Below are 24,371 nucleotides of genomic sequence, written 5' to 3'. Positions count from 1 at the left end.
TCCTCTATCTCTTAAGCATGACCCATCAACATAGAGGACATAATCAGATTCAAATAATTGTTCATCTTAGATGTCTGGTCTCGGTTTGGTGCACAGTTCAGTAACATCAACAAAATCGTGCTCTCCTTCACAATCTTCAGCGAATTCCGATTCAATATTGGCAACATGGTAGCCGGATTCAAAATCCTGCAATGTTTAATAGTTGCATTCTTGTCAGATGTTGCCTTCTAGTTCGAGTCAGTAAAAGCTGTATGAGTGTAGAACTTGCACAGTTAACGGCTGACCCATAACAATAATTTCACACCTCTATCTGCTTGTGCTGACTGCTGCTACTGATTAAAGGCTGCTGGGTAATACAAAAGCAACAGGATCTAATATAGGGGAAAAACAAGCCAGGGGTCTTCTAGCATTTCTATGCATTTGAGTTAGCACTAAGAGAGCACCCATCCCTCTCACTGCAAAAAAGTACTAAAGATTTATTATAATTGGGCATCCCTAGAGCCGGGACAAGACAGAGATATTCTCTCAGCCCCAGAAATGTAAAAAGACAGTTGCTGTCCCATCATACCGGATTGGACACATCCTTGTTTATTAGCCTCTGTAAAGGCTTGGTCATCAGGGAAAAGTTGGGTATCCACTGTCTACACTAGCCCACCATTCCCAAAAACATCCTGACTACCCTCTGTGTAATTGGCAGACTCATCTTCTGTATGGCTGAAATTGGCTCCTGTAAGACTTTCCTCACTCCCTTCTCAATGTGGTGTCCACGATATTAAACTGCTTTTTGACAATACTGCTACTTCCTGATGGCACCTTATGTCTATTGTCAGCCAGGTGGCTCTGTATTGGAAGATAGTCTTGTTTGCAAGCTTCTTGAGTATTTGACGCCACCATGAGGTCGTCAATATGTTAAATCAAGACTGAGATACAAGGCACGACTAAAGATGCCATGTTTTTCTTTAAAATCTGATTAAAAATAGATGGATATTCAGTATACCCTGGTGGGACCCAACACCATGCTAAGACCCTATTTCTGAGTCAAAATGCAAAAAGAGACTGTCTGTCCTTATGCACCGATATCGAACAGAAGGACTGGCAGACATAATTGACTGTGAACTACTCGGCTTCACATGGAATTTGAAACAATATTACAGTGGAATTCGGTACCATCGGGTAGCAAGGAACAACAAAGTTATTTATTTTCCTCAGGTCCTGTACAATCCTATATTTGCCACTTGGTTTCTGATAGTCCACTATGGGAGCATTACAAGGACTTCCATTATCACCTGCAGAATTCCATGCTGTATCATGGACTCAGTCACAGGAGTTATCCCAGCAATTGTTTCTGATGTCAGATTATACTGCAAGGTTCTTGGGAATTCAGCATTAGGCTTGATCGAGATTTGAACAGGTTCTGCACCTTTGATCAGTCTGATATCCTTCCCCGTAAAATCTCACATCTCATGTTTGTTGGTTTTTCTCAAGTCTGGTGGTAAATCAAGTGTTAGCAATGGCGGCATCATGCAACACAGTTCATTTTTCATTAGCTTAAAAACTGTGTCTTCATCATGAATTTGCACTTCTACTTCATGTGGCGTGCAAAAGATAACACAATTAAGTTTTGTAAGTAAATCTATTCCCAAGAGATTTTCTGGACTACGATCACATATGATAAATTTATGTTTGTCTTCAAAAGATCCTATTTTCATCTTAACCGGGGCAGTTTCTTGAGCAGTCATCTGTTTATTCTCTACACCAACAACTTGGATTGTTTTTCATGAGAGGGGTAGTTTTGGGATTTCTACTGTTCTCAAAGTAGAATGGGTTGCACCAGTATCGACAAAAACTGACACGGGATGGCCATCCACCTCACTGTCAATAAATTGTCCACTCTGGTCCCCCTCTAGGGCTGCACCAAGTATGCAGTAATCTCCCCCCTCAGGCACCATTAAATTGACTGATCAGAGCTATCACCCTCATTTAAATTAAACAGGGGAAATTGTTGAAATGGGTTATTATCCTGTGTCAAATTTGTGTTAGTTCTCAAATACTGATTCGTATTGTGATGGGATCCAACAGCATTTTGCTGTGGCATATGAGGTTGAGGAATTTGCATCACAGGAGTTTGGGTCACATTAAAATGTTAACTTTTAGGTCTCTGAACTCCCTGCATCTGATTGAAATTGTTATTCTGAGAAAGTACAAATCTAGCATTCTGAACTTGATTGGCTGGATTTAAATGACATTCCAATTTCCAATGTCCCACTCTATTGCAAATGTGACATGGAGTTGATCTTATTAGACTATTTACATATATCCCTGAACCTAGATCAATAGGGACTCCTCAAACTCTACCTTGCATGGGATTTTTTTGTTGCATACACCTTGCACTGTACCTACATGGTTTACAACAAGGGATGTATGGCTAATTCTATGTGCAGCCTTCATTTGAGCAACCATCAGTTTTTCCTTCAACTTTATCTGCTTCATCTCTATGTCAGCATGACATTGTTTTGTGTAGCGCAGAATATCCTCAATAGACTTATTCTCCCAACAGATCAAATGTTGTGGAAAGATCATGCTAATTTCTGGCCCCAACCCTGTCACAAACCTTGACACAAAATGTCCCATACCTTTTGCCTCTAATGTCTCCATACCACTGTAATGTTTGAATGCCCGCAACAACCTCTCATAATTAACACGTATGGACTCTTTTGATTCTTGAGTTGTTCTATCAATTTTGACCCAATCAACATCCTGAGGAGGCTTTTTCCCTTTCAGGAATGTTAGGACCTCCTGATATTTCTTCATTGCCAATGGTGAAGGACCCTTTGTTAATGTGTTTCTAGTCCATCCCATCTAGGCCATCGAACAGCTATCTTACACTTGGTCCACAAGTCACCCGAGACGAAAATACCAAACAACGTATTCACACCTGTGATATTTTCTCAAATCTTTCAACTTGTCGATACCACTTCACAGGCTTCTCTCGTAATTTTGGGAAATCATTGATGAATGATGCATGGTCACTTCTGCTCCATGGCACATATCCTCCACCAGGCACTTCTCTCAAAGGGAAGGTCGTAACACCTCCCTCTGCTCCTACTGGAGGCGGCTCACCTGAATGCTTCATTACCTCCCTTTTTTAATGCATTTATTCTCCCATTTATCTAACTCATTCAATTTCCTAACATTTCTAATTCATTCTTTAATCTGGGTTTTCAGTCTTGGTGTTCTTATTTCAGCAATATTTTTTTCACGAAAACACACTCAATACCTCTTCTGGAGACCCTTAGTCTTATCTACATCAACCTCATATTTCTGAGTCAATTCTGCTAATTTATCATGAACTTGACCCATTCACTTAGAAATATCCCTACACATAAATGCAAGCTCATCTTTTTGATAAGTTTCCAATCATTCTAAACCAAGATTTCTGACAATCATTGCGTCTAATTTTACTGTCAACTTTACCACATCCAGAGTTCTTTCTCACAGTGTTGGTGGAAGTGTTCCTTGACTCACTTCTGTACTCATACTCTCTTTCGATGGATTGTTTCCATAAAAAAATGTAACTATTTGTCTATCTCCTTCGCACTAATAGTTCTAGTTACAACAGGGATCTTGGGTGCAGAATCATTTGCCTAAGCACCATTTCCCAAATTCAAAGGTGGTTCTCGTACAGGAATGGCATGATTGGGAGTCTTCTGGTACGAGCCCATGGAAGTGCGTCCACTGCGTCCACTTCTCCTTCATGAAACCCACCACCAACAACACACTACACCCTCCCGCAAGTGGAACAAGATCTCCAAAGAACACCGGATCGCCAACCTCACACAAGCTCCACCTCCCACCACCAACGACCCCAACACCGCCGCCCACAACCTCACACAATGCCTAACAACCTGCGCAGACTCCCTCGCCCCATTGAAAACAAACAACAACAACCCACCTCGTCAAAACCGCCCCCTGGTTCACCACAGAACTCCAGACTTCCAAATGAGAATGCAGTAAAATCGAGAAAGCCTGGCCCCAAGAACCCTCAATGAGCAACTTCTCTGCCCTCAAAACAGCCATGCGCAAAGACCACCAACTCATCCGGACCACCAGACGGTCCTTTTACAAAGAACGCATAGGCAACAACAGACACAACAGCAAGGAACTCTTTGCCATCATCAAAGAACTCACCAAGCCCAAATCAAGCACCATCGACCCTGCACACTCCTAAAACCTCTGCAACTCCCTCTCCAACTACTTTCACTGCAAAATCGCAGACATACACAACAGCTTCACAGCACCAGCTCCCACCATCACCACCACCGACACAACCAACAACACAACACCCTCCCACACCAAGCAACTACACACCTGGACCCCCACCAATGACAAAGAAATCTGCAAAACCAATGAACTCCATCCACTCAGTCTCCCCTACAGACCCTTGCCCCCACCACATTTTCAACAAGGCCAGGCAAATCATGGCTCCCTAGCTCTGCGCCATCATCAACAGTTCCTTCAACACCGCAACATTCCCAGACGTCTGGAAGCATGCCAAAGTCAACGCTCTCCTCAAAAAAACCAAAGCAGACCCGGAAGACCTCACGAACTACTGTCCAATCTCTCTTCTCCCCTTCCCCACAAAGGTCTCTAAGAAAATAGTCAACGCCTAACTGTCTCACTTCTTAGAAGAAAACAACATACTTGACGCCTCCCAGTCTGGATTCTGCAAGAACCACAGCACTGAGATCACCCTCATCGCCTGCACAGACGACATCAGGACCAGAGTGGACAAGGGCGAGACCGTCGCCCTCATCCTCCTAGACCTCTCCGCAGCATTCGACACTGTATGCCACCAAACCCTCCGTGCATGCCTTTTTGACGCTGGAATTCGACACAAGGCCCTGGACTGGCTCACCTCCTTCCTCGCCGAAAGAACCCAAAGAGTTCGCCTCCCTCCTTTCCGGTCTCCAGCCACCAAGATCATCTGCGGGGTCCCCCAAGGATCCTCCCTCGGCCCCACCCTCTTCAACATCTACATGGCCGCTCTCGCCAACATCTTCCGCCCCCACGGAATCACCATCAGTTCATACGCAGACGACACCCAGCTCATCATCTCCCTCACCAGGAACTCAGCCACCACCAAGATAAACCTGCACGCCGGACTCCTCAACATCGTCAAATGGATGACAGCAAGCCACCTCACACTAAACTCAAACAAAACAGAAATCATCATCTTCGGCCCCAACAAGACGGCATGGAATGACTCCTGGTGGCCCACCACCCTCGGACCACCCCCAACACCCACTGCCCACGCACGCAACCTTGCCATCGTTCTAGACTCATCTCTCTCCATGACCCAGCAAATCAACGCCACATCATCCTCCTGATTCAACACCCTTTGCATTATACGCAAGACGTTCAAATGGATTCCTTTAGAAACAAGAAGAACGGTCACCCATGCCCTCATCAGCAGCAGACTGGACTACGGCAACGCCCTCTATGCAGGGACCACAGCCAAGCTTCAAAGAAAAGTCCAGCAAATTCAAAACGCAGCTGCACTTCTCATCCTCAACCTCCCTCGCCACGAGCACATATCCACCCACCTCAGATCCCTACACTGGCTGCCCATCAACAAAAGGAACATCTTCAAAGTCCTCGTCCACGCTCACAAAGCCCTCCACGACACTGGACCGGCCTACCTCATCGAACGAGTAAACTTCCACATACCTACTCAACAGCTCTGCTCCGCCGACCTCACCCTCGCTACAGTCCCCCGCATCCAAGGCACCACCTTCGGCGGCAGATCCTTCTCCAACCTCGCCGCCAAGACCTGGAACTCCCTCCACACCAACCTACGCAAGACCCAGGACCTCCTAACCTTCAGAAAGCACCTTAAAACATGGCTTTTTGAGCAGTAACCGGCAACCCCCCCACAGCGCCTTGAGACCCTAACGGGTGAGTAGTGCGCTTAAGAAATTATTTGATTGATTGATTGAAGTGCATCCTGACATACGCAGAGTCGTATTTGCACTTGTTGCATGTGAAGTGCTTGTATGTGTAGAAATCAGAGGAACACATTCTCTTGTATCTGAATTATTTGCAGCATTCGTTGATCCTGCAACATTATCCAGTACTGCCAGATTGCAGGTGTTCCTCCCAGATACTTCTGATTTATACATAGGAACTAGGGGGCCAATAGGAACTGGGCCTGTGAGAGTATCAACAGTACTCACGGTAGAATCAACCCGGACACATTCTCTCAAACCCTCATTTCTTAGTTCACACAAAACATTAGTGGGAAAAAGTTCCACAGGACTAAGAGCTGTCCTATCTGGGACAGTAGGGAAGGTAATTGTGCCACTTCCTCCAATATCATTATTAGCACTTCCACGTCTAGCTTCATCATACGGTTTTGTTGTTCAGATATTAAAACATCCAAAAGACTACCTCCAGAATCGTCATCATCATCTATACTCATGTCATCCTGCTCTTTTTGTTTCTTCTCCTTTCATTTTCTAATTATCTTTCTTTCCCCTTCTTCCTCAGTCAAATCTAAGGTCAAAGCCAGATGCAGCTCAACTTTTCCATCAGACCTATCCTCCACCTCTTCTGCTCAGCATCCCATCTAGCATCTGCATAGGAATGCATAGCTTTCTTGCTCTACCCTGGTATTGCTTCTCTTTTTTTGGCATGAGCAGCACGTTTCCAAGCATTAAGTGCTTTGCATTGTGCAGGTCTAGGAGGTGGCTTCATTTCGTACAACAACCTTCCCAAAGTTTTGATAATTCTCAAATTAAATGTTCCATACTGTGGAAATCTCAATGGGCCATCCTTTGCTGTGATCTTGTATCATTGACCAAGCCAAATACACATATGAATCCCTACATTATTCTCCTTATTGAAAGGAAGACCCGGCACATCCAAGTACCCATTAATATCCAAAGAAGTATTATCCCATATCTTCACAAATCACATTATTCAGGAATAATTTCTTATGAAATCACTTGTTCTTTATTCATCCAAAATGACAACAATTTGCCGATTTGAGCTGTGACTGTTTGCGTCTTTCTTGAGCCCTGAAGAAGTCCGTTAGGACGAAACGCGTTGGCTATGGATATGGATTAGCTATTGTCATTTTGGATGAATAAAGAACAAGTGATTTCATAAGAACTTATTCCTGAATAATGTGATTTGTGAAGATATGGGATAATACTTCTTTGGATACTAATGGATACTTGGATGTGCCAGGTCTTCCTTTCAATGTTATGAGCCTTCTGGTTATCTGAAGTCTAGGGGGTTGGTCCTCAAGACCTGCGCACCTAAAGTGCCATAAATCATATATATAGAACTTAAGATGAAGGTGCGGTACTAATCACCTTGACCCCCTTTTCATTTTAAAATAATTATTCTCCTTATGCTGACCAGGAGTACCTTCCAGAGGGGCTGCTTCACCCTTTCTATTAGGAATATGAGCATCACCTCTGAACAGGTCTCACAAAACTTTAAAACATTTCATTTTTCAACAAATTTTCACAAAACTTCAATCACAATTAAAACAATATTGTTTCCATAATTTCTTGCTTCAACGCAGCCAATTGCAGCGCTCCACCATATGATGATCACCAATAGCAGCACTACGCCAACTGACCTATACCAGCGTGGCGCACTACGACATAGACGTAACTCCTCACGCCAGTCCCCCTCCATCACAGTCTGCAAGCTCTCTCCGGAGTCTCACACACACACACACAGAATACAAACCTTTGTCTGCTCTACTAGAATGAATAGTTTCAAACACACAAGAAAATTCTCAATCACTTCTGGTGAAACCTTGACCTGCGGGTGTCATCAAGGCCAGTATGACTTCACTGTTCCAGGATCTTAGGCCATGTCGGACCCAAAAACCTCTTCAATGTCTTTATGAATCATCGCACTCACACATATGTAAAAACATCGTTGCAAGACACCACTTTTCATATAATCACCACAACCTACACACAACTGCAGCAATCTGCAACCCTGTAAATACTCACTCATCTGCTTCCTTACAACTTTCCTCTGAATCACCACGATTCCGCTGATCTTCCATGTCTGGATACAAGTCTCTAAATTGGGTACTGGGAAATAGCTATTTTAGCACCTAATTCCAGTTCTCCTCATTTCAGAAGGGGAATCATCCTTGCTTGCTGCCATCTATCCAGCTCTGGGCCCTAATTCTAACTTCTGGGGTCCGATGCATTTTGCTTTTCTGTTCTGAACGGTGAGGACACAATAAATCAAATTACTGAAAATATTTTCAATGTAGCACAATAGTCACAGATCCAAATGTTAAGACCAACTGATAGTTCAATGGGCTTTTTTTATACTCAAAGTCAAACATACATATGTGAGTCTCAAAATCATTGTATAGATAAACAGAATACACAAAGGCGAATCAAAAAGACGCACAATATGAAATTTAACTAACATGTAAAGGACCACTAATTCAATAGGAATAATGCTGAAAATAAGGAAAACAGTTGATGCATTGAGTATGAATACAAATTTTCCTGTCTAACCATTTAATCTAAAATCCTAACTATGCTAAAATTCTAGAGGTTCAAGAAAGTAGTCAGCATGGCAGAACTATCTGGAGAAGTTTTCATCAAGAGACTTATGGTGGCATGAATCCACTTTGAAATTCAGTAGAAGTATCTACATAGGTCTGCTCTCAGCTAAGGGCAGAGGGTATCTGAATCTCACTGCTAACTAAACCACACTTAAATCTTGTTTGTTTAAAGAATGGTCTCATGAACAAAATCTTTCCTTGTTCAAAAACATGCCCACAAATCAAACATATTTAATTGGCTTTTCGGCCTTCTGGATTTCAGTGTTGACTTTGGTACACTTTCACGCTGTGGAATTTCACAAGAGTTACAGCTGCCACTCTAGGAATTGCCTCACATCCTCGATAAGCATTCCGTCAGGCTTTTCTTATCTTCTGAAACAACTAACTCCCTTATTAACTCAGTCTCTGATCCTAACACCTGCTGCTTCAAAAAACATTCAGGAACAGACTGCACAATGAATGTTAAAACACACAAAATATATGTATAGGTCTTCACTGCGGTCAATTTAACCACACACAAATACTCTTTTAAGTCAACTGAATTATATAAGTCTCTTAAGTCAAATATATGGTGATTATAAAGAATGTTGATTCAAAAAAATTCTAACATACATACTTTTGAATAGTAAAATATAGCATACATAACACATTGCATTATTTTATGCACTCTGATCATACAATTTTCAGAGCACCACGTTAAGATAAAAACATTTATTTTCGTTAAGCAGAAAAACAACCACCCTTTCATTTCACATTTTAAGAGGCATAATGGCTTAGCCAGACTATTCTCTCTCAATACTTCAATACTTCTCAATATTTCACGTTACACATGTTGTATGATTTTTTGATCAGGTGGAGTGAGATTGGATTGTTGAGATAGCAGACCATTCCTTAACACACTTTCCCTGTTGTTCATCTTCTTTAAAAATATTATCTTTGTGTATGGAGATATATGTGTATTTTGGCTGTTTTATGCCTTTTTTACTAGCACAAATATGTTTGGATAGTATTTTTTTATGATTATGCTTTTGTATATATTATTAAAGATCTAATATTTTTTTAATTTTCACCGAGGCATTCTTCTCTACATTTTCTTTTCACTATGTATTGTATGTATTAATAATCATTTGTTCAAGAGATTTTTCTTTGGCAGCATTAAAGCCAGATACTCATTAAGTGCCCCGCTTCCCTAGTGTTATTGAGCTTCCCTTAATGGTGCAAAAAAGAAAGGGAGCATGCATTCCATCAGTTTATCCTCTCACCCTTTTTACACAAAGCAGATTGAAACAAATTGTTCTCCTATTAAACTGTGAGTGCTCAAACATAATGAAATACCAACATTTTAATGGTCTACAAACTGTTCCCAATAAAGTTTATTTCCCCAAACGGATTGCATCTGTAATACTGCCTCTAAACATATTTCGATGATGTAGCCATTTCTGTGACCATGGAATTGGCCGCACTGCTAACAGCTCATTTGGTGCCTTTTAGATTTTGCAGGTGTCCAAGTGGAAGTGCAGTTATGCAGTTCTGTTGTGCGTACATATGGTGCAGTATTGTTATTGCTCAGTTTCATGAGTCACTTTGTGTCCATTTATTTTTGTCAAATGTAGAGTAATCTGCCCCTACCAACTGTTTCCTCCAAATGCACTTAGCTTAATGCTGAAGTAGATATTATGATTATGTTGAGCATGTAAGTACATTTTACCTATATTTGGTGATTTTGTATTTGCTCAATCAGGCTATTTTTTGACTAATGTACGAAAAAAGCTATATGCTGCAATTGGTTCACATAGTCATTATCTGCCTCGGGAGAATTGGAATTTAACAATGCAGATGATCGAATTCAGAGATAATTGATAAGGCAGCCCATACCTAAGTCTTCATCTCCACTGAGGTCTGGACTGAGCCATACAGGTATATATGTTATTACGCTTCACACTAAATGCATGCCACTGTATGTGCTGTACTGGACCTGCAGTCCATTAAAGCCTGGTTCACAGCCCTCAGTGTAGGGAGGTTCCACAATTTAAGAGATCATCCTTGGACCGGTTGTGTGTTTGTGTGTGGGTGTGTGTTTGTGTGAGAAAATATATCAACTCCTAATGAATCAAAGTGGCACAGGTATAACTGAGACAATAAACTACTGTTGCAACATCACACAAAACAGGCCAGTAAAAATGCATATTTTTGTCATAATATTTTCTGACAAACAAATTGTCCTAAATGTCTTTTACAATAAATTCCTCCCATGCCAGCTAATAATAGAAAATATACACCTAAAGGGAAGACATTTTTGTAAACAATATTTAGGACATGATTTGCAAATGAGATAGTATTTAGGTATATGATATTCTGAAAATATAAACCTGAAAAACACTCAGCCAGAGTAGTAGCTGGTCATACCAAATTCTCCTATGCTCTGGGAATTTTCCAGACAATTCACTGGCAAAAAATGTGAATTTTGGGTTTAGGTCTAAACTATTGCTACACTGCATATAGTAGGGACAACAGGTGTCATTCAGAGTCATTTATAGTATGTCACAACCTTGCTTGCCACCAGCTCCATTTAGAGGTAGGCGACCAACTGGATTTCTATCAGTGAAGGCTAAGCTTACTCTCACAGAAGAAGCCCTTAACCCAGCTCTCCTTGTGTTACATGACTGTTCTGAAACACCTTATTTAGCATAGGACAGCGTGGCAGTCCTATGGATGGAATTTGATTGATAGCCCTGTTGCACTCTCAGCACATCAGGCTCGTTGTTCAGTTTTGTCTGGAACAAACTTCTGATTTTGAAGTTTGTTTCAGAAAACCAAGAAAGAATACTGAGCAAGACCAAAGGCACATGGTGCATGCTTACCATGCTCCTCTGCATTCAGTGCATGCACCTCATCAGAGAATGCACTGAAAGCATAGAATTTCCCATAGGACATATGGGGATCTCTAAGTAAGTTTTTTTGGTGAGGACAGAATAGGCCAGAATCTCTGCTGATTGATCAGGCTATCGTTCCATCTGTCAGTCAAGGTTGTAATTGAAATTGTAAATATATTTATATAGCACTTACTACCCACGATGAGGCCTTGAAGTGCTTTTTGGGGAGTAGCACACTACTCCGGAACCCAAAAAGGATTAGTGGTGGATTAGTATAGGGAAATATATGTTGTTAATTTAGTGGTGGATAGCATAGGGAAATGTAAGTTGTTAATTTGAGCTGTGGACATGTGATTCTGTTAGTTGATTGAATAGGATAATGGAGGACTAGAGGTAAAATGAGGTTGAGGTGAGTCAAAGGAGAGATAGAGGAGGGAATAGTCTAGAAGAGGATTAGGAAAATCATAGTAGTAAAATGAGGTTTGGGATGAGTCAATGGGGGGCTAAATCTAGAAAGGGTTCTTTGGGAGATCATAATAGTAAAATGAGATTTGTGGTGAGCTAAGGAGGGATAGAGGAAGGAAGGGTCTAGAAAGGGTTATTTGGAAGATCATAGTTGTGGAATGAGATTTGGGATGAGTCAGACAGTTGAGGTAGAGGCTGTATCGAAAGAGGTATAGGATGAGATATACAGTATTGCATAGAAGAGAGTTAAAGGTATTTTCCTTCTTTTTTCCTTCTACAATAGAAGTAAAGTAATAAATATATAGATACATAACCACATAGAAAGGGTATACATGTATAAGGAAGATAATATATTTAGATATATACTTTTATTTTATAAAATACCATAAGCACATGTGTGAACAGATAGCCAAAACACAGACTGTTAAGTGTTGCTGTATGTGAAGCTAATTTATTTGTGCATTTTTATATATTTGTTATTTTAATAGTGAAGCACCTAAAGATTCAATTGCTGTAATCACATGAACATATTGTGATAGATAACATTAAATCGAGACCCATAAGAATCTAATCAAATAACTTATATGAAAACTATGCAGTGGCCTATATATATTTTAAGTGTAAAACAATATATGCACATATCTAAATACATACATATAATTAACTAATAAATGTTTACAGACACAGGCATAGGCTATAAATTTGTGTTTGAGTATGGTGGCTATGTAAGAAAGAGTCAACTCTTGAATAGTCTGAAGATGAGATAAATATACATGGATCTTATGTTTAGGGATATTGAATTCCTTAGTTTGCTGCTTGACCACGAAAATATGTCCATCTATATTTTTTTGTATGCTGGTGTTTTGAGGCCAGGTGCCAATCTGGAGCCAAGGTTCCTTTGTTGTGTGTATTTGGTGGTTTTATTCCTAAATATGATCACTCGTTCAAGTAGTATTACTAACAAACTGTGTTGGCTAACTATATAGAGCAAACTCTTCCATATTTGTGGCCCTATTTGCTTTGTGAATAATAGCTGTATTTGTGGTACGGCTATTTTTATGGAGGAAAGTTGATAGCATTTGACAGTCAACATAATTTATAAGAGGGAAATCACCTGTGGCTTACAAATCCAGGGGGAAGTATTATGCTCTCTGATGATGGATTGTAACTAGCATGAAACACATATCCAGGGATATCTGGCACGTCCTACTTTAATAATTGATATCAAACAACGTTACTTATGAGCACTAACACTACAATGAATTGGCTGTACTTATGTTAAATTGCAAACAAGTTTACTTATGAGAACTAATGCTAAATAGAACTGCATAAAATATAAAACACTTGAGAGAATTGGTGTGAGTATGCTTGCCCTATCTTTTTATGTGTGGAGTATTCCGCCCCAAATGCAGAGTCTACACAGTCAAAAAGTTACTATTAAATTGCAGTTTTGTGACTACCGATAAAGAATAAACGGACACAAATGTGTAACTTTACCTTTGTAAATCAGGTCCTTTGAGTGATGCATTTTTCTACTACCTTATGCATCATTCTCCTCCCATATCTGAACAAGGTATGTGTGTCCTTACCCAATAACCAGTGTCTCCATTCTTTAAACTCTAAAAATCCACGCTCCTTCCACTAACATTAGGAATACTGATTTCTTTAAACGATTCTCTCCAAATCGCAATTAGACAATCGGTATTCCTAATGTATGAAAGTCTTTTGAGTTTCATTAAAAATTCCTAGTGGGTCTCAAATGCATATTCTTGAGGTAGGTTGTAATTTGCGATCCAGTAGGAGCACAGCCATCAGACCACCATGTATTTGATTGCTTTTAAATAAAGCAGTCTTTTTTTAAATGCAGCTCGGTTTCCTTAAAGGGACATAGGATGTGTTTAAAAAGAAAAAAATAAACTTTGCAGTTTCATTTTTTAAGAGAAGGCAGTGGTCATTTTTTTTTTACATTCTCAAAGGGGAATGGGCTGCCATCAGTTTAAACTGGTGGTAAAGCATAACTGTTTGCTGCCAGTATTCGTTCGCAGAACAGTAATACAGACCATACCGATTCGGTATTTGGAAGGGACGCCCTAAACATGCCCCTTCCAAAAACTGAACTGCATATGCAAAATGTAATTCAGTTACAAGTTACCAAATTGCATTTTGAACTTAGAAAATAAGAAAAAGCGCGTTTCTGGTCTCAAACTGCCGGATTCTCGGAATTGGGCCATTTGCCTCCAGAAAAATGCTTTGTACATCTGGCCCTAAATCTGCTCTAGGCGTATAGAAAACTGTAGTCATTTACTTATGCCTTCATTAATGTCGGTAAAGTGAAAAGACTTTCACTAGCTAACTTTAACACAGGCTGTTGTTCTCTAGCAGATTACATACACCCTGATGCATGCCGGAAATATTGTAGGAAACGCACACAGATTTAAGGAGCAAACCTGTGTTCCACAGTTAACTAACAATAATTATGATTAACTAATGAGTGATAGGTATTTTGCTGCTATTGAATATATAGAAATGTAATCCTGCTTTCCTTTTTGCCTCCTTCCCTTGTTTTTGCCTTCCTCCCTTGCTTTCTTCCATTCTTTTAGTTCCTTCCTTGCTTCAGTACCCTCCCTCTCATCCCCACATACCCTCGCTCCCTCATCCATCCCTCTTCCTTTCAGTCCTTTATTCATGTCCGTATTACCTTCATACATCCTTCCTCCCTCCCACTTTTCTTTCTTATTCCTTAGATTCATCTCTCCTGCTTTTTACATTTTCTATTCCGTCCTACCTTCAGTACATCTTCCTTCCCGATTTCTACCTTGCCTTCTCCTACCCACGCCTGTTTATCCTTACTTTCCTCTTTCCTCCCTTCCTTTATCCATCTTTCCTTCCTTCCCTCATTCAATCCTCTCAGAATGTCTTCAGTCTTTTCACCCGCAGTTCTCCTTTTCATTCATTAATCCATCCATCATTCATTCTTTCCTTAATTCTTTACTCTCTACCCATCTCTCAGCCATTCGAGTGCAGTGCGTATTGTGTAAGTTTTGTAGTTTACCCTAGCATTTTACCAATGTCAGGAAACATCTCAAGGAACGTCAGCAGTTTTCTGCTAATGAACGGGTCTCACCATATTGCTCAAGGACTCATTCACGTATTCTTTTGTCTTCCAGGACAATATTAACATTGATGAAGCTTCCAGATGTTTGGTGAAACACATTATCGCTAATGAGAGTGATCTGACTCAGTCTGCAGAGCCCGACGTTGTAAAACCACAAATGAATTCCTCCAAACTTGTTAACTGTGCTTCCTGCTTCAAATCCTAATGGAGCTTCATCAAGAATAAAAATTATAATAAAAACATAAATAAACATACTGTGGCTGTACGTTGTTGATTGTCCTGCGTGTCTTATTTTTAAGTGGCATACTGTCTCTGGATCAGATGATCACATACAGTGGTAGTAGTCATTTGTTTATCTCGGATATTTCAATCCATAGAACATTATAAAGACACCAATGTTATAAATATGTTACATTCAGTAAAAATAGCAGTCTTTTTTAAAACCAGCCTAAAAGAAAGTGGACTTGGTAATCAATAATAACACAATCCTATTGTACACAACATTCCATATTAAAGTTCCCTTAAAAAAAGTTCACGACACAAAGTAAGAATTAGAGCGAAAAAAAATAAAATAGCAGCTCCCATACTAGTTCATCATCACACTAAGTACAAGCTGGAGGCTCTGAGGTAATGGGATCACATGGAATAATCAAATAATCAAAAACGACTGCACAGTTCTTGCTTGGCTCATCTGGGGTAACGCGAACTTCTATTAGGCAGCGTTTGAGTCACAGGACGATCGTCCATCACTTTGCGAATAATCCAGGCAGCATGCAGAAATTTGTCTAAGCTAACATCAATCACCTATTGTGTATCTGCTTTTAATAGCCTAAGGGCTGATCCAAGGGTCCTTGTACCCAGACGTTTACACATTGGAATAATCCACTTTCTCCTTGGATACCTATATGCCACACAAAAGAAAACAAAATATGGGATTGTTTCAGGGGCACTGTCATAGGATTGGCAGGAAATATTGGCCATTCTATTTTTTCCCCATCGAACTGAGCTCACGCGTTGAGAAAATCCCATCCCTAAACTTCAGACATAGCTGTCTACGGAAAGAACCCTGGATAACAACTAATACAGGTTTGTAAACTGGAACAATCTTATGATCTAAAAATAAATCTGACAGATTCACTGATTTACAGTTCTTGATTGTTTCACCCCGGAGATAGTCCCTACATCAGTCCTTGATCAGCTGCCGGGGTATCAGATGAGGATCATCTGGACTGTCCCAAAGACTCTCAAGGGGAGAGATTTAAACATTTTCTTAACATAAAGCAACTATGGGATCCTTAGATGTTCAACTGTACTTAGAAGTTCTCTAAGAGGAGATCTATAAAATTCAAGTGTTGACCATAATCTCAGCCAAAATAGCAGAGGTCTCAACTGAATGGTAAATATGATTGGATCTTGCCTCAAAGGAAGTGTTGGGGTGCTAAGAGGAAGGATTAGTTAACAACTTAATAAATATATTCTCAGCCATAGATAGCTTGTTTATGGGTGAGTGGCCCCAGAACTCTGCACCGTAGATGGCATTGTTTTTGCCTTTACCCTGTATCGCTTTAGCGCAGGTGTTATGCTTGTTGATTTTACATTTCTCGCCATATTTAAAATTGCCCCAGTCTCCTACTGTAGTGTCAGTGCACTTCTGATTATAACGGCCTTCCAACTATAATTGTGGGATAACGTCAACCTCAAATACACAAAGTTGGATACTTGCTAAAGTGGGGTATTATGGGCAATTATTCTTGTTAAAACTGGTTTATAGGGGTAATAAACCATATATGTAGTCTTGCTTGTATTCAGTTATAATGTACGGTCAGCACAGAACTGTAAAAAATGATTTAGAATATCTTGCAAGCCTTTTGAAGTTTTTGAGATAAGGAGGGTATCGTCCGTGAATAATGACTTTGGTATTTTCGTGGCACCGATCCTAGGGCATCATGATTTGACAAGTTCAAAGTCTCTGCAAGATGGTTAATCAATAGAGAGAAGAGGGTAGGGACTTAAACACAGCCTTGCCGTACTCCACTCTCTATTTTGAATAAATCAGTTTGTTCCCCATTCCAGCCATATCACACTCGTGCTTGATTATTCTCATGGATTTTTATTAGGGCATCTATGATGTTTGTTGGTACTTCCATACTGCCAAGCACTTCCCACAGTTTACATCTTGGGACAGTGTCAAAGGCTGACTTAAGCTAAAAAAAAATAAAGTAAGGGTGGCCCTTCCCAAGCAGGACTGTTTTCCAATAATTTAGGTTAAACCTGAATATTTGCTCAAGAGTACTTACCTTCCGGTCACCTGAGGGACCTCCACTGGCTCCTGATCAACAAGAGAATCACATTCAAGCTCCTCATGAATGCATACAAAGCCCTTCACAACATCAGAACTGACTATCTCAACCACTGCCTGACATTCCACATGCCCACCAGACACCTCTGATCCATCCAACTGGCCCTCGTCACTACCCCAAGGATTGCAAGAACTCAGCTGGAGGAAGATCCTTCTGTTACTTTCCAGCAAAAAACTGGAACAGTCTCCCACTACACTTCAGGCATTCGCCCTCATTACCTCAATCCAAGAAGGACCTCAAGGCCTGGCTCTTTGACCAAATCCATTCTCTCCCCTCAGCGCTTTGAGACCCTCACGGGTGATGAGCCATTCTCCATAAGAAATGTGATTGATTGATTGATTTTCAGGGGAAAACCTGCTTGCAATTTTGTAAATAGTTTATTTAACTGAGCCCAAACAGATAATGTACCCAGAACCTGTCACAAAAAGATGTTCTGGAGCCCATCTATTAAGCTCCTCAATCTATAATTCACAGGTTTGTCGCCTTTCTTATAAATCGGGAGGATCTCTGCACTATGCCAAGATTCAGGTATTGGGCCCCGTCTCAGGATTGCCTTTGATAGTAGGTTTAAATAAGTAAACCAAATATCAGTTTCTGAAGCATAGAGGTCTAGGTGATACAGTCCGGACCCAGCGCTTTATTGGCTACAATTGATTTCAGTGCCTCAAGGGAATCAGCGTAAGTTATTTCAAGTATCTCTGATTGACCCAGTAGAGTAATAGGGGGAATATTGCTTCTCCCACCACCATCTCCAATGCTATCCCTTGCAGAATACAACTCTGCATAGTGTTTGACCCACTTGCATGGTTTGATATGGAAGGCTACTGGGCTCATTGCAGAGCGACTGCCATGCATTACAATGGCCCGGAATGCCTTGTAGTCCCCCATCCTTGCTGCAAGTATTAAGACTGCCCAAACCTCCACCTCCGAATGCATTTTTGGCTGATTTAAGCTCGTTCTGATATATTTTCCAAACCTCTGGGATTCTGCTCAGGTATCCTGCTTTTATGCAACCCAAAAGTGAAGCTTTCACTATCCTACACTTATCACTATACCATGGGTGCTGCTTAGGGCCACACCTTATTGGCTTCCTAGGTTCTCTAGAGAATAAATCCCTCATAACACGAAATATATTTTCATGGACATTTGTAATATGGCTGTGGGCTACACCTCCTACAAGCAGTTTATTCATCAGTGCCATGCATTGACCACATTTACATATACTTGTTGTAAAATGTCAGGGTGTGCCTGCACATACTCTCATTTTAGCCCATTTTTGTTATTAGAGAGGACTGCATTTCCCAGAGGACTGGGCTTTATTTGTGCTGAATGAGGCTCAGGTATGACTAAGAGTTCCAGTTTCAGGGCATTGTGGTCGCTGTCCCCCCTTTGCATTACAGACATATCCCCCATGTGGGCCCAAAAGCACAAGGTTAAGAATATATAATCAATCCTACTTGGACAATACAAATGATTATAGGTCATGGCACCTTCATGATCAAACAAGAACCTCTCATGACTAGCCCTTAAGCCAGTTCTCAATGTAATACCCACAACTGTAATGCCAAAACTGAACACTTCTCGCCTGAGAAATACCCAGTTTTGGAATATGCCATAAGGCATCTTCCTTGTCAGATATAGACGAGGTACACTTCTCCAATGGTTCCAGCATTACATTAAAGTCTCCAGCCCTATTATTAAAGATTTATTGCGCAGGGTACTTTGCTGATTATCCAAGAGTGTGAAAACAGAGGATTCCTTATTTGTTCCCAGGGGCCTATGAAAAACATTATGAAGGTAAATGCAAATATCATCTTTACACAGTTGGGGACCAAGGAGATCAGGTGTAGGTCTGCGAAGTAAAGTAGTTTTCCATCTCAACGAGTTTTTTACCCAGATCAATAACCACCCTGCTAGACTACCTCTTTCTTGAACTGCTGAAGAGCAGAAAAAAACTTGAGTAACCACACCTATAATAAGGGTCAGGATTCCATGATCCCTGAAAAACACATATGTCCTGCTCATCAATGTATAGTCCGTATTTGGGATCCAATGTTTTTTCCTTTATCCCGGTTAGATTCATGAAAGGATGTTCCACATTGCTTTAGCTGCATTCATGGGGGTACTCAGAGGGGCCCTCTGGTCATCTATTAACTCATTGAGCGTCCGCGCAACGAGTCAATCACAGGCATCCAATGTGGCTAACGGAACAAAACTATTAGAGGTAACCACCCTCTTATGGGCTATAAGCTCATCCTCCTTCTCCCCCACAGGGTTCCTAATAAGATCTAACCTTTAAGGCTATTATGACAAACCCACCCTAGTTGGTCTGTAAAAAAAGCCAAGGAAGAGGGCTACAATGGAGGTCAAGGGACAACCAAGGCCGAGATGATAAACAGAAGCAAGAACACTTCCTGCGGCCTGGGGTCAATTTAAATGAATATTCACACAATCTCTTTCAAAGGTTTTTGGACCCCTACCCATCCATCTCACCTTCCTAACCAGGTTCATCCTTCCACCCTCCCCCCTCCCTAGTGATGAATGTAGATTGTATCTAGTGTGTGAACTTATTCCTCAACTGGTAATCATTTTCCACCACCCCTGCTTTTAATGGTAATGGTGGCCATTGCCCAGAACAACAACATAAGGTGCCTCTTCCTGGGGCAAGTTGATATGCGCCAACTTCAAAGATGGAAAAACTCTACCCCCGGACGTAACAAAATCGTTAGGCACCTTGGTCTCCGAGCTATTTCTGGGAACAGGGTTGATAGTTTGACTGCTAACTGACCAACCCGGGCCCACAGAGTTTGCATTGCGTGACCAGCCCTCTGTATTGTGACTTTTAAAAGTTATCTGTTTTGAACTGCCTGAGCTCGGCTACTACAAGATACAATCTTGTGTGACACTACATGGTCCCGGGATGACTGACTCTTTTCCCCTGTACATCATCGCTATCATGGATGGGTCAACAGACAGAGGTGGAGGGGGTAGTACACAGGTAAGAACAGATAGCCCCTCAGAATTTAGCCATGGTATTCAGCTGAAGAGTTTTTTTTTCAATGGCAGCCTTACAAATAACAGCCCCAATTTTTCATCCAGGGCAACTTCCAATTTGTTGCCAAAAGAATCTAATAAGGCATCCAACTTTTTGGACTCCCTAGAACCCACGTCAGAACCACCTGGGGACTGGATATTATTTCCCTAAGGGTGTTTGGACTTGCTGTTAAGATTCATCCTTTTCCTTCTCCTGAGGACAACCTCACCTTTATCCTCCACCACCACCATTTCAGGGTCCAGAGATACTAAAGACTTGGGAGACCCCTTAGAACGTTCGGGTTCATGAGTAGGGGTAAGAGTCCTCAGGACCTCACTCCCCCAAGACACCTCCTCAGACCCCACAGCCTCAACATGGCAAATGGGATTGTCACTAGCAGGGGAAGCTGTAAAAAGCAGATCAGGAGAGGAGACGGATAGTTAGCACTCGGCCAGTTCAATTTCTATACTGATGACTCCCACAGCCATTTGCAGGAAGCCATCAAAAGACATGGGCAGGAGTGTATGGGGTTTAGAGGAGCTTACTGGGTGCTTCCTCTTTGCCATAACTCTACAGGGGTTAGGTAATAGTGACAAAGGTCTAGAGTCAGCCAAACCAAAAAACACAGAGTACATCTTGTATCAACATTGGTGGTATGGCCCAGCCCCAGCCTCCTACGAGCAATGACAGGAGAAGGCAGGCACGGCCTTTGCCCAATCGTAACCCGGGCATGCACACAGGCACATCTCGTGCATGTCCGTTGCCGTGGTAGAAACATGCTTTAACAGTGTGTGGTGCAATGAGAATGAATGCATCACCCCTTCCTCTCCTCTTACTTAATAAATATATTCTCAGCCACAGATAGCTTGTTTATGGCTGAGTGACCCTAGAACTCTGCACCGTAGATGGCATTGTTTTTGCCTTTACCCTATATTGCTTTAGCGCAGGTGTTATACTTGTTGATTTTACATTTCTCGCCATATTTAAAATTGCCCCAGTCTCCTACTGTAGTGTCAGTGCACTTCTGATTATAGCGGCCTTCCAACTATAATTGTGGGATAACGTCAACCTCAAATAGACAAAATTGGATACTTGCTAAAGTGGGGTATTATGGGCAATTATTCTTGTTAAAACTGGTTTATATGGGTTATACACCATATATTCAGTCTTGCTTGTATTCAGTTCTAATGCACGGTCAGCACAGAACTATAAAAAATTATTTCGAATATCTTGCAAGCCTTTTGGAGCTTTTGAGATAAGGAGGGTATCATCCGTGAATAATGACTTTGGTATTTTCGTGGCACCGATCCTAGGGCATCATCATTTGACAAGTTCAAAGTCTCTGCAAGATGGTTAATAAATAGAGAGAAGAGAGTAGGGGCTTAAACACAGCCTTGCTGTACTCCACTCTCTATTTTGAATAAATCAGTTTGTTCCCCATTCCAGCCATATCACACTTGTGCTTGATTATTCTTATGGATTTTTATTAGGGCATCTATGATGTTTGTTGGTACTTCCATACTGCCAAGCACTTCCCACAGTTTACATCTTGGGACAGTGTCAAAGGCTGACTTAAACTAAAAAAAAATAAAGTAAGGGTGGCCTTTCCCAAGCAGGACTGTTTTCCAATAATTTAGGTTAAACTTGAATATTTGGTCAAGAGTATTTACCTTCCGGTCACCAGAGGGACCTCCACTGGTTCCTGATCAACAAAAGAATCACTGTCAAGCTCCTCATGTATGCATACAAAGCCCTTCACAACATCAGACCTGACATTCTCAACCACTGCCTGACATTCCACATGCCCACCAGACACCTCTGATCCATCCAACTGGCCCTCGTCACTACCCCAAGGATTGCAAGAACTCAGCTGGAGGAAGATTCTTCTGTTACTTCACCGCAAAAACCTGGAACACTCTTCCACTACACTTCAGGCATTCGCCTTCACTACCTCAATTCAAGAAGGACCTCTAGACCCGGCTCTTTGACCAAATCCATTCTCTCCCCTCCCCCAGCGCTTTGAGACCCTCACAGGTGATTAGCCGTTCTCCATAAGAAATGTGAATGATTGATTGATTTTCAGGTGAAAACCTGCTTGCAATTTTGTAAATAGTTTATTTGTCTGAGCCCAATCAGATAATGTACCCAGAACCTGTCAGGAAAAGATGTTCTGGAGCCCATCGATTAAGCTCATTGGTCTATAATTCCCAGGTTTGTCGCCTTTCTTATAAATCGGGAGGATCTCTGCACTATGCCAAGATTCAGGTACTGGGCCCCGTCTCAGGATTGCCCTTGATAGTATGTTTAAATAAGTAGACCAAATATCAGTTTCTGAAGCATAGAGGTCTGAGGTGATACAGTCCGGTCCCAGCGCTTTATTGGCTACAATTGATTTCAGTGCCTCAAGGGAATCAGCGTAAGTTATTTCAAGTATCTCTGATTGACCCAGTGGAGTAATAGGGGGAATATCACTTCTTCCACCACCATCTCCAATGCTATCCCTTGCAGAATACAACTCTGCATAGTGTTTGACCCACTTGCATGGTTTGATATGGAAGGCTACTGGGCTAATTGCAGAGCGACTGCCATGCATTACAATGTCCCAGAATGCTTTGTAGTCCCCCATCCTTGCTGCAAGTATTAAGACTGCCCAAACCTCCACCTCCGAATGCATTTTTGGCTGATTTAAGCTTGTTCGGATATATTTTCCAAACCTCTGGGATTCTGCTCAGGTATCCTGCTTTTATGCAACCCAAAAGTGAAGCTTTCACTATCCTACACTTATCACTATACCATGGGTGCTGCTTAGGGCCACACCTTATTGGCTTCCTAGGTTCTCTAGAGAATAAATCCCTCATAACACCAAATAAATCTTCATGGACATTTATAATATGGCTGTGGGCTACACCTCCTACAAGCAGTTTATTCATCAGTGCCATGCATTGACCACATTTACATATACTTGTTGTAAAATGTCAGGGTGTGCCTGCACATACTCTCATTTTAGCCCATTTTTGTAATTAGAGAGGACTGCATTTCCCAGAGGACTGGGCTTTATTTGTGCTGAATGAGGCTCAAGTATGACTAAGAGTTCCAGTTTCAGGGCATTGTGGTCGCTGTCCCCCCTTTGCATTACAGACATATCCCCCATGTGGGCCCAAAAGCACAAGGTTAAGAATATATAATCGATCCTACTTGGACAATACAAATGATTATAGGTCATGGCACCTTCTTGATCAAACAAGAACCTCTCATTACTAGCCCTTAAGCCAGTTCTCAATGTAATACCCACAACTGTAATGCCAAAACTGAACACTTCTAGCCTGAGAAATACCCAGTTTTGGAATATGCCATAAGGCATCTTCCTTGTCAGATATAGACGAGGTACACGTCTCCAATGGTTCCAGCATCACATTAAAGTCTCCAGCCCTATTTTTAAAGATTTATGGTGCAGGGTACTTTGCTGATTATCCAAGAGTGTGAAAACAGAGGATTCCTTATTTGTTCCCAGGGGCCTATGAAAAACATTATGAAGGTAAATGCAAATATCATCTTTACACAGTTGGGGGCCAAGGAGATCAGGTGTAGGTCTGCGAAGTAAAGTAATTTTCCATCTCAACGAGTTTTTTACCCAGATCAATAACCACCCTGCTAGACTACCTCTTTCTTGAACTGCCGCAGAGCAGAAAAAAACTTGAGTAACCACACCTATAATAAGGGTCAGGATTCCATGATCCCTGAAAAACACATATGTCCTGCTCATCAATGTATAGTCCGTATTCGGGATCCAATGTTTTTTCCTTTATCCCGGTTAGATTCCATTAAAGGATGTTCCACATTGCTTTAGCTGCATTCATGGGGGTACTCAGAGGGGCCATCTGGTGATCTATTAACTCATTGAGCGTCCGCGCAACGA

At 41.4% G+C, this 24,371-nt stretch overlaps 1 protein-coding gene across 2 annotated transcripts in view; it reads left to right on the top strand.

The window, feature by feature from the left end:
* RAB38 (RAB38, member RAS oncogene family) overlaps positions 1–15,326 on the top strand; it is a 316,666-nt gene extending 301,340 nt beyond the window's left edge. For both annotated transcript variants that reach the window (XM_069203999.1, XM_069204000.1), the window contains one exon: positions 15,114–15,326. In XM_069203999.1, coding sequence (XP_069060100.1) covers positions 15,114–15,266 — 153 coding nt within the window. In that variant the 3' untranslated portion in view covers positions 15,267–15,326. The remainder of the gene's footprint in view (positions 1–15,113) is intronic.
* The last annotated feature ends 9,045 nt before the right edge of the window (positions 15,327–24,371 follow it).

Source organism: Pleurodeles waltl, chromosome 8 (genome assembly GCF_031143425.1).
Source record: "Pleurodeles waltl isolate 20211129_DDA chromosome 8, aPleWal1.hap1.20221129, whole genome shotgun sequence".
NCBI classification, from domain to species: domain Eukaryota; kingdom Metazoa; phylum Chordata; class Amphibia; order Caudata; family Salamandridae; genus Pleurodeles; species Pleurodeles waltl.
This window is presented reverse-complemented; position numbering and strand designations above follow the sequence as displayed.